At 41.9% G+C, this 25,502-nt stretch overlaps 1 protein-coding gene across 1 annotated transcript in view; it reads right to left on the bottom strand.

Moving 5' to 3' along the window:
* The window catches only part of fbn2 (fibrillin 2), a 344,878-nt gene that overhangs the window by 196,800 nt on the left and 122,576 nt on the right, over positions 1–25,502 (bottom strand). Inside the window, exon 8 of the mRNA XM_080188736.1 lies at positions 84–209. Coding sequence (XP_080044862.1) covers positions 84–209 — 126 coding nt within the window. The remainder of the gene's footprint in view (positions 1–83; positions 210–25,502) is intronic.

The raw sequence follows: 25,502 nt of genomic DNA on the forward strand, positions 1-25,502 counted from the left end.
GATGGATTTTTATTATACTTGGCAGATCTTTGTTTTCACTTTTAGAACAGATATCTTTCAGGTCTGCGTATTTTTTTACTTACCGATGCACCGAGAACCATCTGTAGATGTTACATAGCCACGGGGACAGGTACAGTAATAGCTGCCAACAGTATTAGTGCACTCGCCTCCATCACAGGCACCAAGGATGGTTCTACATTCATCAATATCTGGAAAACAGACCAAAAAGAGAAAAAATATTCAGAGGGTGATTTAAAATTATAACCAGATGGGATCTGTTTCTATCATAGATGGATCTGCTACATTTGCAAATACTTAACTGATAATTTAGTTAGCAACCATTTCCAGAACTCCCCTTAAATCCAGGTGAAGCATCACTGTGTCAGCAACGGTGTTTGTGAACACAGTCACTCTCACCTTAGAGTGAGTATGGACCTCAAGCCTCCATATTACTTACTGCCAGTCATCACCAGTGCTTCTTCAGGGCCTGCCAGGAAAGCCTCAGCCTCACACACCACAGATCTACCCTTCCCTACATTGAAACCTGCTTTCCAAGCTTCCTCACCTTTACCAATGAACATTTGTTTTAGAGTCGGCTGGTCATGTTTGCTCCCACCTGCTACTAGCTATTGCTGTTCTAGAGCCATGCAGCAAAGAAGCAGGTCATTTTGTCCCTCAGGTCCATACTGGCTCTTTAGTAGAACTATCCAATTAGATCTACGCTCTTTCCCTCTTCAAGTACTTACCCAATTCCTTTTTGAATGTTAATACAGACACCTGATGACACCACCACCCCCCCTTTCAGATTGTGCATTCTGGATCATAATAGCTCGCTGCAAACGAAACTGATCCTCATCTTCCCCACTGGTTCTTTTCTCAATTACCTTGATGCTATGTGCTCTAGTTATTAACTTGTCTGCTAGTGTAAGCCATTTCTCCCTAGTTATTCTGTAACAATTCAGCAAATTTGAACAACTCTACTAAATCCCATCCCTTTACTTTTTTTGCTCCAAAGAAGGACCCATACTGTTGTTTCAGGTGAATGTGTAACCTGTTCTCTCAAAAGTTTTTTGGGTTAAAACCCATCTGTGCAAGCTTTTCAACATAGATCAAGTGGGGAGGCAACGGCCTAGCAGTACTGTCACTGACCTAGTAATCCAGAGGCCAACAGCAAGATATGGGGACCTTGGCTCAAATCCTGCCACAGCAGATGATGGTGAAATTTGAATTCAGTACAAGTCTGCAATTAAAAGTCTAATGGTAACCATGAAATCATTGTTGCTTGTCAGAAAAACCCACCTGGCTCACTAATGCCCTTTAGGGAAGGAAATCTAGCACTCTTATTTAGTCTAGCCTACATGCGACCTCAGATCCACAGCAACGTGGTTGACTCTCAAATGCCCTCGAAAACAAGAGAGCATTTGGGGACAAGCTAGCGACATTCTCATCCCATAAATGAATTTTTAAAAATCCCAGATACCAAACAGAAGGAAAAATATCACCTGATTTTTCTAATTTTCTCCCTAACCTAAAAACACTATTACCAATGAGAATATTCACACTATTGTCCAGACTGGGGCAGACTGAAGAATGAATCATCCCCTGGCTGATCTATGTGACTCGTACTTCACCGAGCTATTCAATGAGCCATTTAAGAATACATTTTATTTTAGTTCAGAGAAATAAGTTGTCTTTTCCCAATATTTAAATATCTACATGCAATATGTTTTGATATACTTTACTAACCAACATAAATACGCTGAAGGCCAGAATTTTTAAGTTTGTTTCGGATTGAAGGAAGATTTTATTATTGTGGTAACTGTTACTCATCTCATCTGTGGAATGCAATGAAATAGTCTTGCCCCAGTTCCTCTGCCATGTTACTAGTCTTTGACCTTTACTTTTTCATTTTATCCATCGGCTACCTTTTTTAGATCTTAGTCTCCTGGACTCCTCCAGTGTCTCTGATCTCCTAATTTCCTAGTCTTAGTCTCACAGCATTATTCTCATCCATGTCATGCTCTGCATATCTCTCATCCTCTATCAGGTTCTCAATTCCCCGCTATTTTCCTCTGCATTGTAACAACAACATATGAATCTGACCATATTAAAATCAAGCTTCCTGCTTGCTGGTGCGTAACAGTGATTAGTAGGCCATTTTACATATGATACATAGATTTCTCCACTTTTGCTAAGCTGAAAGATGGACATTATGGGGTGGTGGGGGCAGTTAGTATTGTGGTCATTTGATAAGGTCAGACCCTTTTATACAAATATACTTGACATTCAAGTATTTTTTTTACCAGAACATAAGACATGCAGTGAAACTTTTATCCTGGTGCATTTGTAGTGGGGAAAGTTGAGCAGGCTCTCAACGTTCCAACTTGGGTGGGAGGCCAGATGCTCCACTCATTACAGGGAATTCCTTGCGGAGCACTGAGTTGACGCTAGCAGAGGTCACCAGCCCAGAAGGGCATTCAGGAAAGAGAATTGGTCGGCTCATTGGGCCCACCTTAGGTCAAGAAGTGACGCTGTCAGCAGACTGGAGATGGAACTGGAACTCCAGAGCATGGGCTTAACGAACGGTAAGGCAGACCCTGAAGCATGAGCTGAAGAAGAGCTGGAATCAAAAGCCCTGAGGAAAGAGGGAGGAGGACAGCAGCAACAAAAAGAAACAGATGCCCAGGATGTGTGAGTTGCAGTGTAGTAAGAGCCAAGGCCATAAATATGATAGCCTGAAGCCTCTGACGGTGGCTAGATAATGAGGAAGGGGAATTAAGGTAGACACAGAACTACTGGAGACCTAGGTAAACCGCCTGGACAGAACCCCTGAGAAGTCACGAGGAGAAGGAGGTAGCCTGACTTATGCAGTGACAGAGAATTAGTAAAGGGAGCTCCAAGAAGTGAACTCTGTTACCCGTCTGTTTGGAAATTGGGAATTAAGCTGTCAACAGCTATCCTGGTGGATATGGAGTGTTGGCAGCAGAGGTCAATTGAAAAATAGTTCATTTTTTGAGTTAAGCTTTTTGCTCAATGTTTATAAAGATTTGATGCCAGTGGAATAAAGGAGCCCTGTTTTTTAACTTTTATGCAGTCTGTGTGCTTGAATCTCATATAACACACTATTCATCAATTTACTACACATGGAACAAAATCTATACCTTAACACCCTTTATTTAAGTGTTACATCAGGCTTTAATTCCTCTCTTCAGTAAAGCACAATTCATATTACATGGCAGCAACTGCCTGAAGGCAATGAGCAGGCAGTAATGTTTGAAAAGATCTAAGACAGATGTTGAGGAAAGAAAACAAGCTGGATGGAGGAGGCCTTAAAAAACCATAAAGTGAGGGCAAGTGTTTGCCTCCTTCCCTGCAGGATGTTGAAAATAGATACGTTTGGAAACTGCCTGCAAAGGCTGAAGCAGAAAATATGAAACAAGTCTCCAAGTTAACTCTTGTGTTAATATCCTATTGTATATGCCAAATAAAACAGTGCGCTGGCTTGGCAGCTGTGATTCATGACAGTCATTACACAGTTGAATTTTGTGGTAACGTCCAAATAGAGGAGTGCTTGAGTAATGGTTCAGAGGTGCCAAAAAGGACAAAAATTCATGAAAGTGGCCAATGTGAGTTTAGTCCAAGCAGCCCATTAATTAATTGAATCAGATTTGGACGTCAATCATTAATGGGGAAATTTAACAATTAAATGATCAGTAGCATTTTTCATGAAAATGTGAAGCGTAGTTTGACCCATTTTTTCCCAACATATGGAGAATCTGCTGCAAAACTGTTGTCTTTCTGCAGTTCGCATCCATCTAACGTGTTCATTAATTATTAATAGCAGTAATTGATCAATTACCACTGAATCATATTAACTCTTGATTTGATAATGAAATAATTTACAAAAGTAAATAACCTAAATGGAATGTAATTAAATGTCTGGCAATGAATTTTAATAATATCTGTTTGGCTCTTGGCACTGAGTCATATAGTTGTGAATTCAAGGTTTACTTCAGGATTTGAGCAAAGTGTCCAGCTGGCACTTCAACTTCTGGACTATAGCAATGATGTACTCTCAGAGCTCCTGGTTTCTGGATGAGATGTTCATCTGTCTATTCAGGTGGATGTAAAAGATCCTTGTTACCCTTCCAAGGTGAACAGGGAATTCACTTGTGCTTGTGCCTTCCACCACCACCACCAAAAACAATTATCTGTTTATTTCTCTCATTTCTTGCTTGGTGTATTACTTTGAGTAGATTATCTGTTATGGTTGCCTGCATTACAACAATGAAAGCACTGCAAAATTTGTTTTGGAATATAAGACACTAAATAAATACAAGTGTTTTTGTACCTATAAAAATTCAGACTGTGGGCAGAATTTTCCCCAAAAATGGCCTGCATCTCTGGGAAATTTGCATGTTTTATCTCCAGGTCATACAACACTTTGCCATTTTAAAGCAAGGGGCTGTGTCTTGCACCATCATTGTGAGGGGTGGAGCTTAAAGACAACAGCAAGGCCAACTCTTCTTTGGAGCATCGTCTGCTTACCCCTCAGTCGCCAGCATCAGAGCATCAGCAGCCCAATCCCCTATACGCTCTGTGAAGCAAGCCCCCACAATGGGGTTGTCAATAGGCACCTTCCCTTTAGGCCACTAGGCTGTGCCAACCTGGCAGTGCCAGGACGCTGCTCTGCCATGGTTTGAATAGTTTGAGTAGTTTCACACCCTCACTAGGCATGAACCTGATGAAGGGAGCAAAGAAGATCTTCAGCTGAGATCTCCCCAATGCAAAGCCTGTTATGGCTCTTTCACAAGAGTTTCCTGCCATGTAGGGATTTGTGTCAGCTGCAAATGGGGCTGGATAATCACCCTCCACCCCCCTGTGTTTTTTGTCCAGAGGAGAAACTCAAAGCAAATAACAAATTGGAAATAAATGAACATATATTTCATGAATGGGCACTCAGGGGGTTCAGAAGTCCAAGGCAGGGTGAAAAATACTAAACTGATTTGAGTTTTTTGCAACTGAGAGAGTCGATGAGGGTAATATTGCTGATGTTTCTTTGGATTTTGATAAATATGTCACAGAATAGACTTTCCAGTGAAGCTGAAACCCATGGAATAAAAGGGATAGTGGCAGGAGGGGTAAAAAATTAACTGAGTGACAGGAAACAGAGATGTGGTGAACAATTGTTTTTCAGCTTGGAGGAATATAGACAAAGGGGATTTCCCTGGAGCTGACACTTGGATCTTTGCTTTCTTTAGAGGCAAAGAGACTTAGAGATATAGGTGTGGAGGGCACAATTTCAAAATCTGCAGGTCACACAAATGTTGTGAATGTTACGAATTATGACAAGTATAGTCAGAGACTTCAAGATGACATAGTTTGCCTGGTGGACTAGACATGTGACAGTTGAAATTTAATGCAGAGAAGTGTGAAGTGACAAATTTTGCTAAGAAGAACGAAGAGAGGCAATACGAAATAAAGTGCTTACTTCCAAATGGAGTGCAAGAACACAGAGATGTTGGGGTATGTGTGCTTTGTTTTTTAAAGTGACAAGGCAAGTTGAGAAAGTGGTTAAAAAGTTATATGGGAGTTTGGGCTTTTTATGGAGAGGCATAAAAGCAAGAAAGTTATGGTGAGCTTTTATAAAACATTGGTTCAGACTCAAATGTAGTATTGTGTCCAAATCTGGGCACCACATTTTAGGAAGAATGTGAAGGTTTTCCAGAGAGTGTAGAAAAAAAATTAGAAGAATAGTTCTAAGGATGAGAAACTTTGTGCTCAGTTGTTCTAAGGGTGAGAAACTTACTTGTGCAGGTTGGAAAGCTATAGTCATATTTAGGGAAGGGAAAATGGAAAAGGGATCTGATAGAAATGTTCAAAATCATGAGGGGCAGAGACAAAGTAGATAGAGTGAAATAATTTCCATTGGCGGAAGAGTTGAGAACCAGAGGACACCAATTTAAGGTGATTGGTTGAACATTTTATGCAAAATATGCTCCAGATCTGGAATGTACTGCCTGAGAGGTTGGTAGAGGCAGACTATTGGCTTTCAAATGGGAATTGGATAAACACCTGAAAAGAGGACATTTTCTGGACTGGGGCAAAGGGCAGAGGGATGGGACCCACTGAATTGCTCTTGCAGAAAGCATGCACATATATGATGGGATGAATGGTCTCCTCAGTGCCAGTAATATTCTATAAATCTATTTGAAACAGCCAAAGAAGCATATAATCTTACTGCTTGACAAATGCAGAATTTACTGAAATGAATTATAGCTAACATCTGCTTTACCACTGTATTCCATTAAAAAATGTTTGTGGCAGTGTTGTGATTCAGTTTGACTAAGGTAAGTATGATTGGTTCAGTTTGTAGCAATTCTGCATCAGAAAGTTTGGTTTTGAGCTCTATTCCAGATACTGAGCAGATAAATCTAAGCTGGCACTTCTGTGCAGTACTAAAGGTGTGCTGGTTGACGTGCCTTCATTTAGATGCGATGTCCTGCATGATTGTTTCAGTATGCACATTAAAGGTCATGACTGCAATTCTCCTATCTTTAGCACAGTGGACTGGGAGAATCCCACGACGGCCAATTTGCAAGGGGCTGCGCCGTCTGCTCCGTGCCGAAAATTGGCCGGGAGAACATTTGAATGGTCATTTTAATATTATTTGAATATAATTAGTGGACCGGGACTAAAGGCTCCCACCCCATCAGAATATTTCACTCCAGTGGGGATTACACTAACACCCTACTTTCGGGGAGCTAATGGCCTGACCCCGCTGAAGTGAGGGGGGGGGGGTGGGGGGGCAACTGAGGCCTCCCAGGGAGTCAGGCTGTAGAGTTGGTTTGGGGGGTGGGGGGGGGGGGCGTGGGGGGTGATGGTTCCCCCTGGGTATTGACACCCTGACAGTGCCAGCCTGGGCACACTGGTACTACCCAAGGGGCAAAGTGCAAATACCCAGGGGTCACATTGGCAATGTCCATCAGTGCCAAGGGGACAGGGTCTATGGGGGAAGGGCCTGCAGCCAGGGGCCTGATGGGGAGCAGGGCCTAGGGTTGATCAGGAGGGGTGGAGCGGGGTCCCACTATCATTCTGCAGTTGGGATTGAAGGGGTAAGGAGGGAGACCATTAATCAGGGTGAGCTGGGGGGCGGGGTTTGGGGATGGGGTCAGTCAGCTTGCTGGGGGGGTTGGCACTACAGAGTGGGGGGTGGGGCTGGAGATAGTGGTGGGCTGGGAATGGTCCAGACGTGATGTGGGTATGCCGGCGTTGGACTGGCGTAAACACAGTAAAAAGTCTGACAACACCAGGTTTTAGGTCCAGACTGCCAGCAATCCAGGCGTTGGGGGCGGGGGGCGGGGGGTGGGGGGGGTGGTGGGGGGGGGGGGGGTGTGGAGAGCTGACGTTGTGGGGCTGGCCAGCGATTGGGAGACCACTGCACATGCGCTGATCTCAGCGCTGACAGATCAGCACATGCACAGTCACTCGCTCAGCCAATTTCTGCCTCTTCAGCGGGAATAGAGCCTGTCCCCTCAAATTTAATGATATTCACGTTGGTGGCCTCTGCAATGCACAGAGTGTGGGAGGTTCTTCTCTGAACTCACACTGAAAAAACTAACATGAATTACTCCATCTTTCACGCGAATTTGACGCTTAGAATTTTTGGGGGGAGAATTCTGCCCCTCTTTGCACTATGTGAGGAAGAGAAAGAAGTTCCCCCGTCAAAGATTTCTCCCTCAACCAACAGATTAAATGAGTATTTGGCATTTTTGACATTTGTGTTGTGTACAAACTAGCTGACACATTCCTCGCATCACACAATGACTGCACCTCCAAAAGGAATTCAATGATGTGAAGCAATTATCCTAAGGATCTGGGAGGGTACTTTATAAATGCAAACTCTTTCTTTTGATGTTTCATCAGGGATATCCTTCCATTTGTATCACAGTAGCCCTAGATTTAAGAAGGTGTTTCCGCTTGAACTGCCTTTATTCTAAAACAAAACTCAATTGTTGGATGGTTCTGACAGTAATTGCTGGGCCACTAACAACAAAACTGCTTTGATTACAGAATCGAATATCTCCATGTGTCTGTACACCACAAAACAACATGAAGCAAAATAACATATTCACATTGATTTTTTTGTCTTAAGTTCAGCTTCTGCTATAAGTAAGAAAAAAATTCTCCTAGTTCCAGAAAAGTGATGGAAACAAAACTGAGATTGCATCTCTTCAGAACTTTCTTTCTTTTCACTTTAAAGTATAGTTGGCTTCAGCAAAAGATTTTCTTCCAACTAAATTACATTCTTGATATGTCCAAGGTTACTGATTTATGGTGATTGAATAAATTAAATTATATTTTATACTTTTATTGATGAATCCAATGATTTAATGTAATTTTTCATGAAAACTGTTCATTAGTGGTCTTGCTTACTCAGATGAAAATGGAGATGAGATGACACATAATAACAACAAAGGGAATTTAGCTTACACAAGTTTCCTACATTACAACAATGCCCATACTTCAAAGGTACTTTCTTGGTTTGTGAGCAATCTGGAATATCCTGTGGTTGTGAATGGTGCTACAAAAGTGAAAACTCTTTCTTCATTTTAACAAAAACTTATGCTTAAGATCAAGACAAAAGGAATTCAACCAGACCAACCATATTCAAAAGGCTATTTGAAAGACACGGGTCACAAATTAAATTTGATTTTGTCTAGACCTCACTAGTATTTGGAATGAAGCCTTAACAGTTATCCAACGAATAGCAGATTTAGCCACGGCTGCCAAATCACACTATTGAGTAATATGAACACCCTGTGAAACATTTATTTCTCATTACTATTGCACAGAATGGTTTTTATTTCATTATTATTGTACAGAATGGTTTTTATTTCTGTTTTGGAACTATTATCTATCACTTGAGCATCAGCTGGAACAATGTTGCTCAAGACATGAAAAGGGTACTTATTAATCTCACTGCTTCAGACTTATTGAAGAGGTGATCTTGATTTTTTTTATATATGTCTGTGTTTTGTGGGTGATTGATTCTGTCGTGTAGTTACATATTTTAGGCAAGTGCACACTTCAAGTACCCACTTTCACAAAGTGCAAATTTAAAATTTACTTTCACATAATGAATAATTGGACATTGCACAACACACTCTCACACACACATTCACACTTCGTATTCTAGTGCAGTCTGTTTCAGTCAAATTAGTTGGTTGACTTATAAAGATTCAATGAATCTAGTAGGATTTTCTAATTCAATAGACGAGGTCACAAAGAACTGTAGACTTCAGTTGTTGTGGTATTTCAACAATCTTTTGAGGTACATTAACCTAACAATATAAAAATGCATGGGCTTACATTAAGGGAGACCAAACAAATCTTCCCACAGTACATGATTGCCTTACTGAAAAACCAAAATTTCAGGTAAAAGTAGCTTAGTGAAAAAGAAGCTGCTTGGCTTGCCTTTAAGCTGAAGCTAAGCAGATGGTGAACAGAGCTGCAGCACAAGTTCAGTATGAATAAATCAAGCATATGGGACTGATGAACTGAGAAAGACAAATTCTTCACATGCGTTTTCACAAGAAAGGCTCAGTTCGATTCAGTCTGCAATTGCCTTGAATTGTTTCAAAAATATAGATCCATGGCTAAGTACTGAAGAGTGGAAGGGCAATTTACACTGAAGTCAACTGCAAGACATACAGTGTGCTATAAAGATAAATCTTACAAGTTTACTGGCAGCTCTACCTTGGCTTATACACTTTAGAACATAGGATATAGAACATTACAGCACAGTACAGGCCCTTTGGCCCTCAATGTTGTGCTGAGCTATGTCCAAACCCAAAATCAAGCTATCCCACTCCCTATAATTCTGGTGTGCTCCATGTGCCTATCCAATAATCACTTGAAAGTTCCTAAAGTGTCCGACTCTACTATCACAGCAGGCAGTCCATTCCACACCCCAACCACTCTCTGAGTCAAGAATCTAGCTCGGACATCCCTCCTATATCTCCCACCATGAACCTTATAGTTATGCCCCCTAGTTACAGCTACAGCCACCCGAGGAAATAGTCTCCACATGTCCACTCTATCAATCCCCCTCATCATCTTATAAACCTCTATTATGTCACCTCTCATTTTCCTCCGCTCCAAAGAGAAAAGCCCCAGCTCCCTCAACCTTTCCTCATAAGGCCTACCCTCCAAACCAGGCAGCATCCTGGTAACTCTCCCCTACACTCTCTCCAAAGCTTCCCCATCCTTCTTTTAGTGAGGTGACCAGAACTGAACACAATATTCCAAATGTGGTCTCACCAACATCCGGTATAGTTGCAGCATAACCCCATGGCTCTTAAACTCAAACTCCCTGTTAATAAACACTAACACATATAAGCCTTCTTCATGGCTCTATCCACTTGAGTGGCAACCTTCAGAGATCTGTGGATATGAACCCCAAGATCTCTCTGTTCCTCCACAGTCCTCAAAACCCTGCCGTTGACCCTGTAATCCACATTCAAGTTTGTCTGACCAAAATGAATCACCTCACACTTATCAGGGTTAAACTCCATCTGTCACTTTTCGGCCCAGCTGTGCATCCTATCAATGTCTCTTTGCAGCCTGCAAGAGCCCTCCACCTTATCCACTGCTCCACCAATCTTGGTGTCATCAGCAAATTTACTCAGCCACCCTTCAGCCCTTCCTTCCAAGTCATTTGATAAAAATCACAAATGGCAGAGGACCCAGCACTGATCCCTGCGGTACACCACTGGTAACTGGCCTCCAATCTGAAAATTTTCCTTCCACCACCACCCTCTGTCTTCTATGAGACAGGTAGTTACTTATCCAATCGGCCAAATTTCCTTCTACCCCACACATCCTTATCTTCTTCATGAGCCTATCATGGGGAACCTTATCAAACGCCTTACTAAAATCCATGTATACGAACGACATCAACTGCTCTACCTTTGTCCACACACTTAGTTACCTTCTCAAAGAATTCAATCAAATTTGAGAGGCAGGACTTACTCCTTATGAAACCGTGCTGACTCTCCCGGATTAAACCGCATCTTTCCAAATGGTCATAAATCCTATCTCTCAAGACCCTTTCCATTAACATTTCCATTGAAAAGGTATAAAATAAATGCATAAAATCAGCCATCCGGAAATTTACTAAACATAATCTATTAGCTAATTCCAAAAGTGGGAACCTTTAAGAAATCTGTCTCCAGGCTATCATAAACATGGGAAAAATGGCAATGTTTTTTGAAGGGTTAAAAACAAAGAACAGACACTGTCACTAACTGTTCAACTAGCTGCACAAATCTAACAACTTTACAAATATTTTTCAAAACCAAGTAATGTTGTTATGTTTAAATCAATTATATTTTAAAATGCAACATTTCAATGCATGGATAATTATTACCCTGGTATATATACTATTAAAAAACTGGATACCTAGTGGCCTGATAGTGGAGTTGGTTGAGTCACAAAGTAACCACAGAGCAGTGAGCGCTAGCTTTCTGTGCCAGCTTTCATATTTTGAGGTGCAGTTAGAGCCTTGCCTCTTTAACACACTGAATCAGTTGTAGATCAAGTGTTACTGAAGAAACTTTAGCATAAAAATCTAGACAGATATTCCACTGCAGTCTTACTTGTGTGTTGCTATACTTTAGGAGGTAATATCTTTCAGATAAGACATTAAACTGACACCGTGTCGCCATTCTCAGGCAGATATGATCCCGTGACAACGTGAAAAAGAAAGGTGTTATCCAAGTAACTGAAACAAGATTAATCCACTAATCGACACTGCTAAAAAAAACTGATCATTTATCTTCATACTGTTTATTGGATATTGCAATGATTTCACCCACAATACAGCATTTGCTACATTTGAAAAAATGGTTTGGAAATCTGAATAATTGAATGGTGCTATAGCTAAATCCAAATTTTCTCTTCATACCAATGGTTCGTTAGATTTTTCACCTTTCTATTCTAGGGGAACTGAGGCAAATTGCAGCTTTTCAGATGTCGATATATTTGAGATTAGGGACCAGATTTATTGGGCCTGTTCACCACAGGCATAAATCCCAATATGGCCGCTAAAGTTCACTAGAGGACCATAATGTGAGTTGCACTAGTGAGATCTTCCCTAACCCTGCCAGTGCACACCCCCTCCCCTCTCCCTACTACACACTACTGAAAATCAATCGTGATGACCATTCAGGGGGCACAGAGGTGAGTACAGCCCCTGACTGGTGAGGGACCCTGGCAGTGCCCTCTGTGGAGACTCACTGGGGCAATCGTGGGGAGGGGGCTGTACTTCAATTGAGGCGGGAGGGTGGCAAATGTTGTGAATGGTGGGGGGGGGGGGAGGGTGGTGGGTGCAGAGACTGAGGGAGTGGGGGGGGGGCTGCCATGCCAGCAGAAGGGGGAGATGGTCGGATCATCTTGATGCTTTTATGGTGGGGGGAGGGGGCGTGTACTGACCCCCTGCATGCAAGGTTTGGGGGTTTTCCTGCCCTTTGCTGGAGGACTGCCATCAGGCCCCGCCACAGTGATAGTACAAACCACATCACTGTTTTTTGGCAGAAAATCTGGTGAGTAAATCTGGCTGTGTTTCTGAAGAGAAATATCTGCATTTCAATCAGAACTTTGCCACTTTATTAGAAAGTTCCACCCTCGGAACTCCGCATACAGCAGGGAGTAAAGGCACTCTGAGTATCCTTGGCTTTGACCAGCTCCGGGTCCAAGAGAATTGGTCTAAAGCCAGAACATGAAATGGTCTCAAAGTGAATTTTCACCATGCCAACTTCTATTTACCACTGAGAAAATATTGCCAAAATTTAACATTTTAAACAAAATAAATACCACAATGAGAATAGGAAACAAGGATCCAAAAAGTATTTGAACTATCATTCTGTGAGCTTCAGTGAAACAAAGATTGGGTCAGTAAAAAAAAACTGCCGATTAGCTATGAGCCCATTTTACAGCGTTGATTTTATCCACTTGATCTGGATCCATTCATCTACTAATCAAGTAAACACTAATTTGTTCTTTAATTTGTCCAAAATTCCCATATGTACAGCAGGGGTCGCTGTAGAGTTTTTCTGACTGGGGTCGTCTTTTACCCTTAATAACCTGAAATCACTGAAGTTATCTGCAACATTTCACCTTTGCCCCCGAGAACAGCTAACTGAACACAATTAGGCAATTGCACTTGGAAATCTTACTTGTTTGCATTATTTAATGTTGCACTGACCACAGAGTGAGTGGTGGTTTATGGAGCCTGAAAGCATGCAAAACATGGCATCACTGAATGAGGTAGGATGGAAATGTTGATTTTCTGACAACGAGCTGCGATGCAGAGATAAGTCAGCAGTGTGTTTAAAGCATGTTGGGCCTCAAGTTGGCATACAGAGGGTCTGTGCTTGTAATTGATTTGCATGCCATGAATACACATTAGCATGAGACTTTTTTTAAATATAATTCCTACCTTCAAGATGAGTTAAAGTTTATTTATTAGTCACAAATAGGCTTACATTAACACTGCAATGAAGTTACTGTAAAAATTCCCGAGTCACCACAGTCCAGCGCCTGTTTGAGTACACTGAGGGAGAATTTAGCATGGTTAATGCACCTAACCAGCACATGATTTGGACTGTGGGAGGAAACCCGAGCACCCTGAGGAAACCCACGCAGACACGGTGAGAATGTGCAAATTCCGCACAGCGACCCAAGCTGGGAATCAAATCTAGGTCCCTGTCGCTGTGAGGCACAGAAAGAGGTCTCACAACACCAGGTTAAAGTCCAACAGGTTTATTTGGTAGCACAAGCCACAAGGTTTTGGAGACTGCCCCTTCATCAGGTGACTGGGAGCTGTGTTCACAAACAAGACATATAAAGACACAAATGCAACTTACAAGATAATGGTTGGAATGCAAGTCTTTACAGGTAATCAAGCTTTAAAGGTACAAACAATGTGAGTGGAGAGAGGGTTAAGCACAAGTTAAAGAGATGCGTATTGTCTCCAGCCAGGACAGTTAGTGAGATTTTGCAAGCCCAGCAAGTTGTGGGGGTTATGGATAGTGTGACATGAACCCAAGATCCCACTTGAAGCTGTCCTCATGTGTGTGGAACTTGGCTATCAGTTTCTGCTCAGCAATTCTGTGAGACAGGAGTGCTAACCACTGAAGTCAGCAGTGTACGAGAACCTCGTCACACTCAGTTCACATTTGTTTAAAGTTGCATGCACCAGTTGGTTTTGTGCAGTTGGTGCCTCAGGTCAGCAGTTGTCTCACTGAACTGCAAAGATGAGTCAGTGGTTGAGGGATTGGGAGTGGATGTGGAGTAGAGTCAGGACACAGGGAGTGGAAGATGGATCCAAGTGAATACAGATGCCTTAACTCTGGTGCCCCACAAGGCTGTGTTCTCAGCGCCCTGCTATACTCATTATATATCTATGACAGTGTGGCTAAATTCCCCTCCAATTCAATTTTCAAGTCTGCTGACACCACCGTAGTGGGATAGATTTCATTCAATGACGAGACAGAATACAGGAATGAGATAGAGAATCTGGTGAACAGGTGTGGTGACAATAATCTCTCCCTCAATGTCAACAAAATGAAGGAAATTGTCATCAACTTCAGGAAGCATAGTGGAGAACATGCCCCGCTCTACATCAACGGGGACAAAGCAGAAAAGGTCGAGAGCTTCAAGTTTTTAGGAGTCCAAATCACCAACAACCTGTCCTGGTCTCCCCATGCCAACACTATAGTTAGGAAAGCCCATCAATGCCTCTACTTTCTCAGAAGACTAAAGAAATTTGGCATGTCAGCTACAACTCTCACCAACTTTTAGAGGTGCACCATAGAAAGCATTCTGTCTGGTTGTATCACAGCTTGGTATGGCTCCTGCTCTGCCTAAGGCTGCAAGAAACTACAAAGGATCAAAAATGTAGTCCAATCCATCATGCAAACCAGTCTACCATCCACTGATTCTATCTACACATCCCGCTGCTTCGGCAAAGCAGCCAGCATAATTAAGGACCCCACGCACCCCGGACATTTTCTCTTCCACCTTGTTCCATTGGAAAAAAGTCTAAGGTCACGTACCAACCGACTCAAGAACAGCTTTTTGCCTGCTGCCGTCAGACTTTTGAATGGACTCATCTTGCATTAAGTTAATATTTCTCTACACTCTAGCTATGACTGTAACACTACTAGGCTTGTACTCGTTAGAGTTTAGAAGAATGAGGGGAGATCTCATTGAGACGTATAAGATGATGAATGGGATGGATAGGATAGAGGTGGAGAGACTCTTCCCGCTCAAAAAAGACAGTAGGACTAGGGGGCACAGCCTCAAGATAAAGGGGAGGCGGTTTAGAACGGAGTTGAGGAGGAACTTCTTCACTCAAAGGGTGGTGAATCTCTGGAATTCTCTGCCCGTTGAAGTGGTGGAGGCTGCCTCGCTAAATATTTTTAAGAAGCGGGTTGATGGGTTCTTGATAAGAGAGGGGATTAAGGGTTATGGGGAGAGGGCGGGAAAGTGGAACTGAGCCACAACAGATCAGCCATGATCTTATTGAATGGCGGGGCAGGCTCGAAGGGCTAGATGGCCTACTCCTGCTCCTATTTCTTATGTTCTTATGTTCTTATTCTGCACGCTCTCATTTCATTCTCTATTAATGATATGTTGTCTGTATAGTGTGCAAGAAACAATACTTTTCATTGTATGCTAATACATGTGACAATAATAAATCAAAGCAAATCAATGGCAGAGTAGGGGGTATGGAGGTGTGGAAGAAGGAAGGTGCTGCTTTCCTGAGTGTAGTGGAGGCATTCAGTCAAGTTAAGAAAATGAGAGGCCTCAAGGGCAATGTCAGTACTGTCCAAATGTGCACTCATCTCAGGGTGTTGGCTGGCAAAGTCCTTACATAGCTTTGTATTAATTTACAACAATTATTCCTGCTGAGAGAGATCTCAAACAATATCCCTTGCAACGCACAGAAGGGCAGTGGAGCCTGCAGGTTAGCTATCTCCCACAGAGTATGTCACTGGACGCTAACATGAAAATTCAATAAAGAGTGAACAAAAAAAACAACACTTATTTCTTCCAGAATAAAGTTAATGTCTCCAACTTCCCCACAACCATCAGTTTGTCCCAACTATGAGGAGTAGCTAGTACATTTAGCTCTCTGACTAAGAGCTAGTCTCAACAAAGAAACTATGATGCACACACAAAGTGAAACCAAGTTAATGTGAATTATTAACAAGAGAAATTTAAAGTTGAAAAACACTCGTGTCACCTTTACACTCTCAATAAGTCGAATATTAGTGGCACCGGAAGTCTGTGGTGAAGCCTCTTGGGTCGAAGAAGCAGCTCTTTTATAGTCAACCTGTAACTGCAGTATTGTTAGTTGATGCTGGATTTCACCACTGAAAAGCATTCCCCAATGCAGAATTACAACTGTTTCCTGTACAGTCCGTTCGCACTTTGAATTTTAATAGTAATCTTGTGGAAAATGAGAAAAAGAAAGTTTAAGTGGCACGCACTTTCAGTTCCAATGTCAGAGACAGTGCACTGCTGGCAAAATTCCCCCTGCGTTTTCACCTATTGAATCATCTGGGGAATCCTACTTGGGTCTTTACGCAACATCAAGGTAGCATGGGTGGTAGTAAAAATAATGGAATCCGAACTAAAGGAGAGAATAGAAGAACATAAATATATTGAATTGTCTGTGGATTTTATACTTGCTTGCCCAACGTTGTAGAGTTTTTTGAAGAATGAAAACAAGGGTGCTGCAGTGGATGATTCAAAACCCCTTCAATGACATTTATCACATAATAGATTAATAAATGTCAGTGAATGCAGGGTGTTGGGACAAGTAGTCAAATGGATAGCTAGCTGGCTTCAAAAGCAGAGAACAGCAATAATGTGTAGTTATTCAGAGTGGCAGAGATGAAAAGTGATGTTCCATGAGAATCGGTGTTGGGGCTAATGTTATTTTTAATTTATACTAATGGTTTAGACTTTGCAATCAAAAATGCAATTGCTGAATTTGGAGATACAGGTAGGGGCTGGGGAGTTGGTGGGGGGTGGGGGGAGGGTGGACAGACTAGGAGGCAATAGACAAACCTGTGGAGGGCTACAACAAATTACAAGATGATGTTAACGAATTTGCAGAATGCGCATATAATTGGCAAATAGATTTCAATATAGATAATGTGGAGTACTCATTTTGGGCAAGAAAAATAAAAGAAAAAATAAAAGCTTAGAAATCAGAATCTAAATGGGGTAGAGGAATATAGGGAATGGAGACCAGGAGTACAAATACACTAATCACTAAAAGTAGCAACGCAGTTTTACAAGGCAATAAGAAAAGTAAACCAGACATTGGGCTTTATTTCTAGGAGAAGTAAATAAGTCACGCAAAACTTCCACTAAACTTGTTTGAACCACATTTGGATTATTGGTTACAATTCTAGTTGCTATAATGAGGAACTGGAAGGGTGCTAAAAGGATGTGAAAGGATGATACCAGAATCTCTTTCAAAAAAGGCTGAAGAGCGACCTATCAGAGGTCCTTAAAGCTCTGAAAAGTTTTGATAAGGTAGACCAGGATACACAGGGGTGGTGGGTGAATTCGCCCTTGAAACCTCACAAACAGCCTGGGAGCAAAGAAAAATCAAAGAATTATCACTCCTGTGTGCTTTGATTGGAGGAATAGTAAGCGTGTGAAACACAGAATCTGTGAGGAGCTGTTTCTCCAATCACATATTCTGTCTCTTCCTTGCTCGTTGCTCCAGCTCCTCCAGCCACAGGTTCCCTCCTTCTTGCTCCTCCACAAACAGAATTTATTTGGAAAAGCAGCAAGGGTCAGAGGGAGGAAACCTTTGGTCTGCCTTTAGAGAAGCAGTCATCCTGACTGGTCCCACTATCATTATGCAGGTTACTTTCAGCTGTGCCATCCATAGCAGGAGGCAAAAGAGGAGAGTGAAGTATGAGAAAACACAGTCAGCAGAGCTTCACTGAAGCAGCACTGGAATTCAAGGTTATATTTGAAGAGCTGGAGTAGTGATTTATTGTCTTCTGATGAGTAGGAAAAACGTTTGAGAGAGAGAGAGAACAGACGGAGACAGAGACCAAAGCAAACAATCTCTATATCAGTTAACACCAGAAGCTGACCAATAGCTTCCAAAAAGCTAACACAGGCAGTGAATAGCTCACAGCTCAAAAACAGTCTTGCTTTGAAGTTTGTGACATATGAATACAAGTAGTTCCAGGGACTTCTGATTTACAATGGATGTATACTCAAGATTTATTGGGGAAAAATGCAAATAGAAGTTGTTCTGAAGGGAAAATCCTAATATTAAAGATACAAAATTGTTGATGGATTTCTGGGGTGAGGCAAAACTTGTGGGGGAAGAGATTCAGGGATATGCACAACTGGGAATTGGAAACTGATTTAGAATTGAAATTTAAAACAAAATACCAAGGAACTAAGAGAAAATGGAATTTGCAATAACTGCTTTGAATGACTTTGACTGAGCTAATGTAAAAGATACGTCCAAAAACCAGAAAGTAGTTCCTGCAAATCAGAAGGTAGTCCTCAACAAAATTAAGCAAATTGTTTTTCTTCTTAAAAGATGCCCTCGATAATAATGTTTTTCCATCTTTGGGGTGGACACAGAGAGAATGGCCTGGATTTTCATCAAGTTGGGTTTAAAACTAGTGCTGAAAAACTGCACTCCATTGGTTACTTTCTCCTATACTGTAAAAAAAAGTCTACACCAAACTAAAGGTGCCAATCATCCAGGTGCTTTGAAGTTTCAAAAACCATAAATCCTTCAAACCACTTAACTTGTATCAACAAACAGTGAAGTTCACTGCAGAGATCAGGGAGCTTGAGTTATCAATCAAATAATATTTCTTCTGGGGAATAAATGTTTTTGCTTTGTAATAGCTATGTGGCCTCTCAGCCAAGCCTCATTATGTGTTAGTGGAAGGACAGAACTTGGCATGAAATGGCATGGATGGAGCATAGGGAGTGTTTGGAGGATGAAAGGGATGTGAGAGGTGAGGGATGGGAGACTTATGTGGTTTTTACTGCACTGAGGCAGGCCTTCTAAACACCCCACTCCTGAATCTAATAGCCCCTGAGGCTGCCTCCATGTTTCATGCTTGGAGGCAGATATGTCTAACTCCATATCGCGCACAGCCTCCAGCAATGAAGGTCCCACCTCGAGGGCACTTTCTCCCAAGGTGAGCAGTCAAGCTAGGAATTTTGCCAACTCTCCCTACCTGCTTTGAAGATAAAAACAGCAGGTTTATTTGGAAGCACTAGCTTTTTGGAGTCTCAGGCTCCTTCATCAGGTGATCAGTTCACCACTCACCTAATGAAGGAGCCTGAGACTCCGAAAGCTAGTGCTGCCAAATAAACCTGTTGGACTTTAACCTGATGTTGTGAGAGTTCTTGCTGTGCTTACCCCAGTCCAACGCCAGTATCTCCACATCGAGGATAAAACCCAGGCTAATCTTTCCACTTTTGTGAAAACTTTCCCCTGGGCCAGATGGGATACATCCTAGGATACTTTGGGAGGCAAGGGATGAGATTGAACAGCCTTTAGCTTTGATCTTTGGGTCCTCACTATCCACGGGGAGTGTGCCAGAGGACTGAAGAGTGGCGAATGTTGCTCCTCTCTTCAAGAAAGGAAATAGGAATGACCCTAGTAATTATAGGCCAGTTAGTCTTACTTCGTTGGTCAGTAAGTTAATGGAAAGGGTCCTGAGAGATAGGATTTATAACCATTTGGAAAGATGCAGTTTAATCTGGGATAGTCAGCATGGTTTCATGAGGGGTAAGTCCTGCCTCAAAAATTTGACTGAATTCTTTGAGGAGGTAACTAAGTGTGTAGACGAAGGTAGAGCAGTTGATATCGTATACATGGATTTTAGTAAGGCGTTTGATAAGGTTGCCTATGGTCGGCTGATGAAGATGATAAGGATGTGTGGGATAGAAGGAAATTTGGCTGATTAGTTAAGTAACTGGCTGTCTTATAGAAGACAGAGGGTGGTGGTGGAAGGAAAATTTTCAGACTGGAGGCCAGTTACCAGTGGTGTACCACAGGGATCAGTGCTGGGTCCTCTGCTATTTGTGATTTTTATCAATGACTTGGAAGGAGGGGCTGAAGGGTGGGTTAATAAATCTGCTGATGACACTAAGATTGGTGGAGCAGTGGATGAGGTGGAGACTCTTGCAGGCTGCAAAGTGACATTGATAGGATGTACAGCTGGGCCGAAAAGTGACAGATGGAGTTTAACCCTGATAAGTGTGAGATGGTTCGTTTTGGTAGGACAAACTTGAATGTGGATTACAGGGTCAACGGCAGGGTTCTGAGGAATGTGGAGGAACAGAGAGATCTTGGGGTTCATATCCACAGATCTCTGAAGGTTGCCACTCAAGTGGATACAGCCGTGAAGACTTATAATATGTTAGTGTTTATTAACAGGGAGTTTGAGTTTAAGAGCCATGGAGTTATGCTGCAACTATACCGGATGTTGGTGAGACCACATTTGGAATATTGTGTTCAGTTATGGTCACCTCACTATATGAAGGATGTGGAAGTATTGGAGAGAGTGTAGAGGAGATTTACCAGGATGCTGCCTGGTTTGGAGGGTAGGTCTTATGAGGAAAGGTTGAGGGAGCTGGGGCTTTTCTCTTTAGAGTGGAGGAGGATGAGAGATGATTTAATAGAGGTTTATAAGATGATGAGGGGGATAGATAGAGTGGACATGCAGAGACTATTTCCTCGGGTGGCTGTAGCTGTTACTAGGGGACACAACTATAAGGTTCATGGTGGGAAATATAGGAGGGATGTCCAAGATAGATTTTTCACTCAGAGTGATTGGGGTGTGAAACGCACTGCCTGCTGTGATACTGGAGTTGGCCACTTCAGGAACTTTTATGCGGTTATTGGACAGGCACATGAAGCACACCAGAATGATGGGAGTGAGGTAGCTTGATCTTGGGTTTGGACATAGCTTGACACAACATTGAGGGCCGAAGGCCCTGTACTGTTCTATGTTCTACGTTTCATGGTCTATGTTCTATGAAAATGTCCAACAATATAAAATTGACACCAAGAAATCAAATAAGGAATACACAATTAACCTCTTGACCCAGAGTGATGAAAATCTGAAACTTATCACCATGAAGCGGTTGAAAAAATAGCATAAATCTATTTAAAGAGAAGCAAGATAAGCATATGAGAGAAAAAATCAATCTGGCCCTGGCAAAATCCCGCCATTCTATCCTTGTCTTTGCTTGTCCAGCAGCTCTCAAATACTTCTTTCCCTACATGGGTCTTGGGAGTCTTTCCAAGCCAATTAACATTCTGATGGCCGTAAGGTCAGTTTGAAGATTCTTGGCAAACAGAGGCTGGTTCACTTCTGAATTTTATGCCAGGAGATGGAGCTACCACTTGTGTATAATATTGCACGCTGTATTTATTTGAACAGTCTCTATACATCTCGGTGGACAAGGTGGGGAATATTTTATGATGTTATGGTAAAATAATTCTTCAGAATGCTGCCACACAACAGGTGGATTTTACCTCAGAGTAATTAGTTACAACTAATTAAAACCTTCAATCCAAAGTATACATGTTTCTGTATCTCAGATGCAGTAACTACATTTTAACTTCAAAGAAACATGGCCAATGAAAATTACAATGTATAAAGTAATGTACACTTAACTATGTCACACCCTTTATTTATTTCCATATAAAAGCAACTCATACACATTTAAAAGGAGGAATAATTCCAGGTCTTTGAAAGGCAGAACACACTGAACAACTTTTTTGAAGTTCTTTGAAGGGTTGAAAGAGTTGATGAATGAAGGTAATCTGATAGCAGTTATATTTATCTTGAAGTTTAGAAAGTATTTGATGTGACCTGTGCATAAAATGAAAGCTCTTGCTCTTGGCTGAATAACAGGAAGTGGAGGGCAGCGATCAACCATTGTAACTCTAATTGGATAACTGTGACCAGCAGGGTTCACCATGGTTCAGTGCCCAAGCCTCTGTAGTTCAAAATATTCAAAAATGATTTGAATGAACGTAATAACTTTGCAATGGACATAGCTGTAGGACAAACACCATGAAATGAGTGGGACATGTCCTTAGTGATAGTGCAAAGCAGATGGTAGTGAATCCACAGCATATTTTACACCCAATACCACAATGTAACAGAAAATCATGCTGTCTATGAATTGTCTACTGATTCATAATCACCAATTTTACACCAGCACTCAAGACCAACTTTGCCCACAATGTTATTTCAGGAAGGAATAAAAGTAAATGACACTGAAGAGATTTAGCAACTGGTTAGGCAAATTTAATTTAAATCCATCCATGGCTCCTTCCAAAGAGTGTCAATCACAGGCAGATTGCCGTTCTGCCCCTTTCTACTTTGCTTAGTCAAGAACTGCACATTTTTTGGCCACCATTCGAACTCAGGCCTGATGAGAAACATGCGGTGTACAGACTCCTGGGACTCTTCAGTGCAGGGCAACAGGGCTGGGGGAAATGAAGTCACACCCCCTTTTTATGGTGCTAGTTAGGGAGGGTTCAGGAGGATAGTCGGTGGGTTAGTCAAGGCATAGTCGGTGAATTGGGTGGAATAGTCATGGGTCAGGAGGATGATCAGGAGTGGTGGGACAGGTAAGTTGGACAGAATAGGCAGGAGGTCAGGAGTGTCATAGGGGAATGCAGGTGGGTAGTCATGGAGAGTCCAGTGGGGAGGTTGGTGGTCTATAGTTTGGTGTTCCAGTGGAAGGGGGTGAACAGCAGTATAGTTACTGAGGAACAAAGTGGTTTGGATTCTTTTAATTTTTCTGGGTAACTATACTACTAAGAGAGTTGGAACCATATGAAGTCTCCAATTTAAATCCGAGAATTGGATAGTTCCCTGCCCAGGTTAACTGCCCATCTTTGAACTTCCTGGGAAATTGCTGTGCAATTTGTGTGGGGGCTTTCAAATAATTCCCCAAATGATTCTGTGGCAATGCCCAGGTGTGACCCCTTGGAAATCAGAAGTTTTGGGCTATTACATAAACACCAGTTGCAAGATTTACAGATCTGGACCTCAAAAAAAAAAGAATGATTTAGAGCAGGCAACGAAACTTTGAAATTGATATTAACTCCCCGTCCCCTGTAAGGATAGGATCAATAACTGATTACGAGTTTGGTGGTCTTTATGTAGAAATCGGATGGGTGCAAAACCTACTAATTACATTGATACCTGTAATGGAAGATACTGCTGAATGGAATAGGACAATCTACACTGAAATCTCACAGTTAATCACTACAAACTGGCATAGATGTGATGAATACAATACTATACTTGTTAGCAACAATGCTGAATTGAAAAGAACAATTTACATTGAAATTAGATAGAACAGTTTAGCCCAGCAAACTGACCGGAGCCAGACAGATCAGGAAGAAATGAGTTTTTTGTATATATACCCCTAAAATAGGTCAGAGAGGTCAGAAAGCTGGGGGGGGTGGGGGCTGCAGAAAAAAGACAGATGATATGTATCAACGGGCAGGGCTCCAGAAAGACGAAACTAAGACTTGAAGGGAAGACGCCCAATGAACCAAGTAGGAAGACTTCCAAAGATGACTCCGAAGTGACCTATAGTCATCTCAGATTGACCATTAAGAGCTAAGTGTATGATTTAATTGAAACCACTTTACTTGCAATTCTTGATAAAGGTGTTGGTGTCAATTGTAATTCTTGGACTCCTAATTTAAGAGAGACATAAAATCACCTGCACTCTACAAAGAAAGCTTTACAAAATCTTGCTCAAGTTTCTTCTGGCTCCAGATTCTATTCACCTAGTTGTAAAGTTACAGAAGTTTCCTGCTCAGGCTATTGAATAATCAAGACCTGATATTTCTGTGCAGAAAAAAAACTTCACTGGCTTTGGGCTAAAGTCCTTACCATCTGTTTGGAAAAACAGGTTAAAATTCGAAAATCTCATCTCCCAGCAGCTTCACATCAAGTGAAGTTACTCAGTGACCCTCACTTGATTTCCACTGAGCGAGTATATTTTAAACCCCACCTACTGTTCCTCATTCCTTCCTCTCATTTGTATCGTCCAATATTATTCTCAGTTCAAAAGTTCCCTTAATGCTTCTGCAATAACTAATTGGACCCAAAATCAAAATTGGGGATACACAAGAAGCCAGAATTAGAGGATCCCAAATGTCATAGAATGTTCCATAAGAAAAAACACTGAGCAATAACAATATTGGCATAAATACCAATGGGCATATTAGGCATGAACAGCTTTTGCCTTTGCTATGGCCACTGAATTACGGGGAAGTTCCTTACAATCAATTGCAGGTTAAGAAGTTATACACTAAGGTATGTCTTTTTTTTAAAAAGAATATCAAAGCAAATTTGGCCTCAACCTAAGGCTGCATCAGTTATCAGAACTTGCCATTACCAATCTGTGGCTGTTTCCAAGTGGACACTAAATTAGAGATTCGGGAGTCCAACAAAAGTATACAAAATAGTTTGATGGTACAAAAGTGGCTAGGGTCAAGGCACATCTTAGTGACAGGCTAAGCTTCAGCCAAGATAGAATTGAGCCAAAAATTATAATAAACAGAAAATCCTGGTCTCACCTGTGGCATAACTTAAGAAAACTGTCCACTTGACCAAGGTAATGTTGGGCTTTTGTGGAATCAAAGAACAAAGAACAACACAGCACGGGAAACAGGCCCTTCGGCTCAACGAGCCTGCACCACCATTTTAACATTATGAGTGCCCTCCTCTACCTATGACCTATCGGGGAAGATTGAGGGAAGACTAAGTTAGGGACAATTTGTTATACCAATCAGCCTAAGAGCACGTTTTTGGGGTGTGGGAGGAAACCGGAACACCCGGAGAAAACCCACGTAAGCACAGGGAGAATGTGCAAACTCCCGCAGACACTGGCCCAAATCCATGTATCTGCACAGCAAACAGTGATAGCCACTGAGCTGTCATGTTGCCCGTCAGATGGTCCAGTTTAAGCGTACACTAATGACGTGAAGCACTAGGCAACTCTCGAAGCAACATCCAAGAGCAGCCCTCGCATGACCCACCACATGTATGCCCCTTGTTGGGCAAGAAGGCAGACCGAATCACCAGTGAAGTAAAAGAAAAGAATCGTACTGTAGATGCATAGGGATACTGGAGAGTACAGCATTACAAAGTCCTTTCAAATGAGGTGGCTATGTGCAATTACATTACTGGTAAGATTTCAAAATCATGCCCTTATATGCTGGAATTTTCTGCTTATTGCTCTCTGTCTTTATCTCTCAGCACTGACAAAGTCTCACTCAAAAGTTATTTTTATCATTTCTGCCTGCTATCACTTCCCCTTAACTTTTGTTCCAAGTTCAATCTTTCTTCCTCCACCCAAAGAGCACCTTGTGGTATTTTGCT

This window comes from Carcharhinus amblyrhynchos, chromosome 5, assembly GCF_965287045.1.
Source record: "Carcharhinus amblyrhynchos chromosome 5, sCarAmb.v2.hapA, whole genome shotgun sequence".
Lineage (NCBI taxonomy): Eukaryota > Metazoa > Chordata > Chondrichthyes > Carcharhiniformes > Carcharhinidae > Carcharhinus > Carcharhinus amblyrhynchos.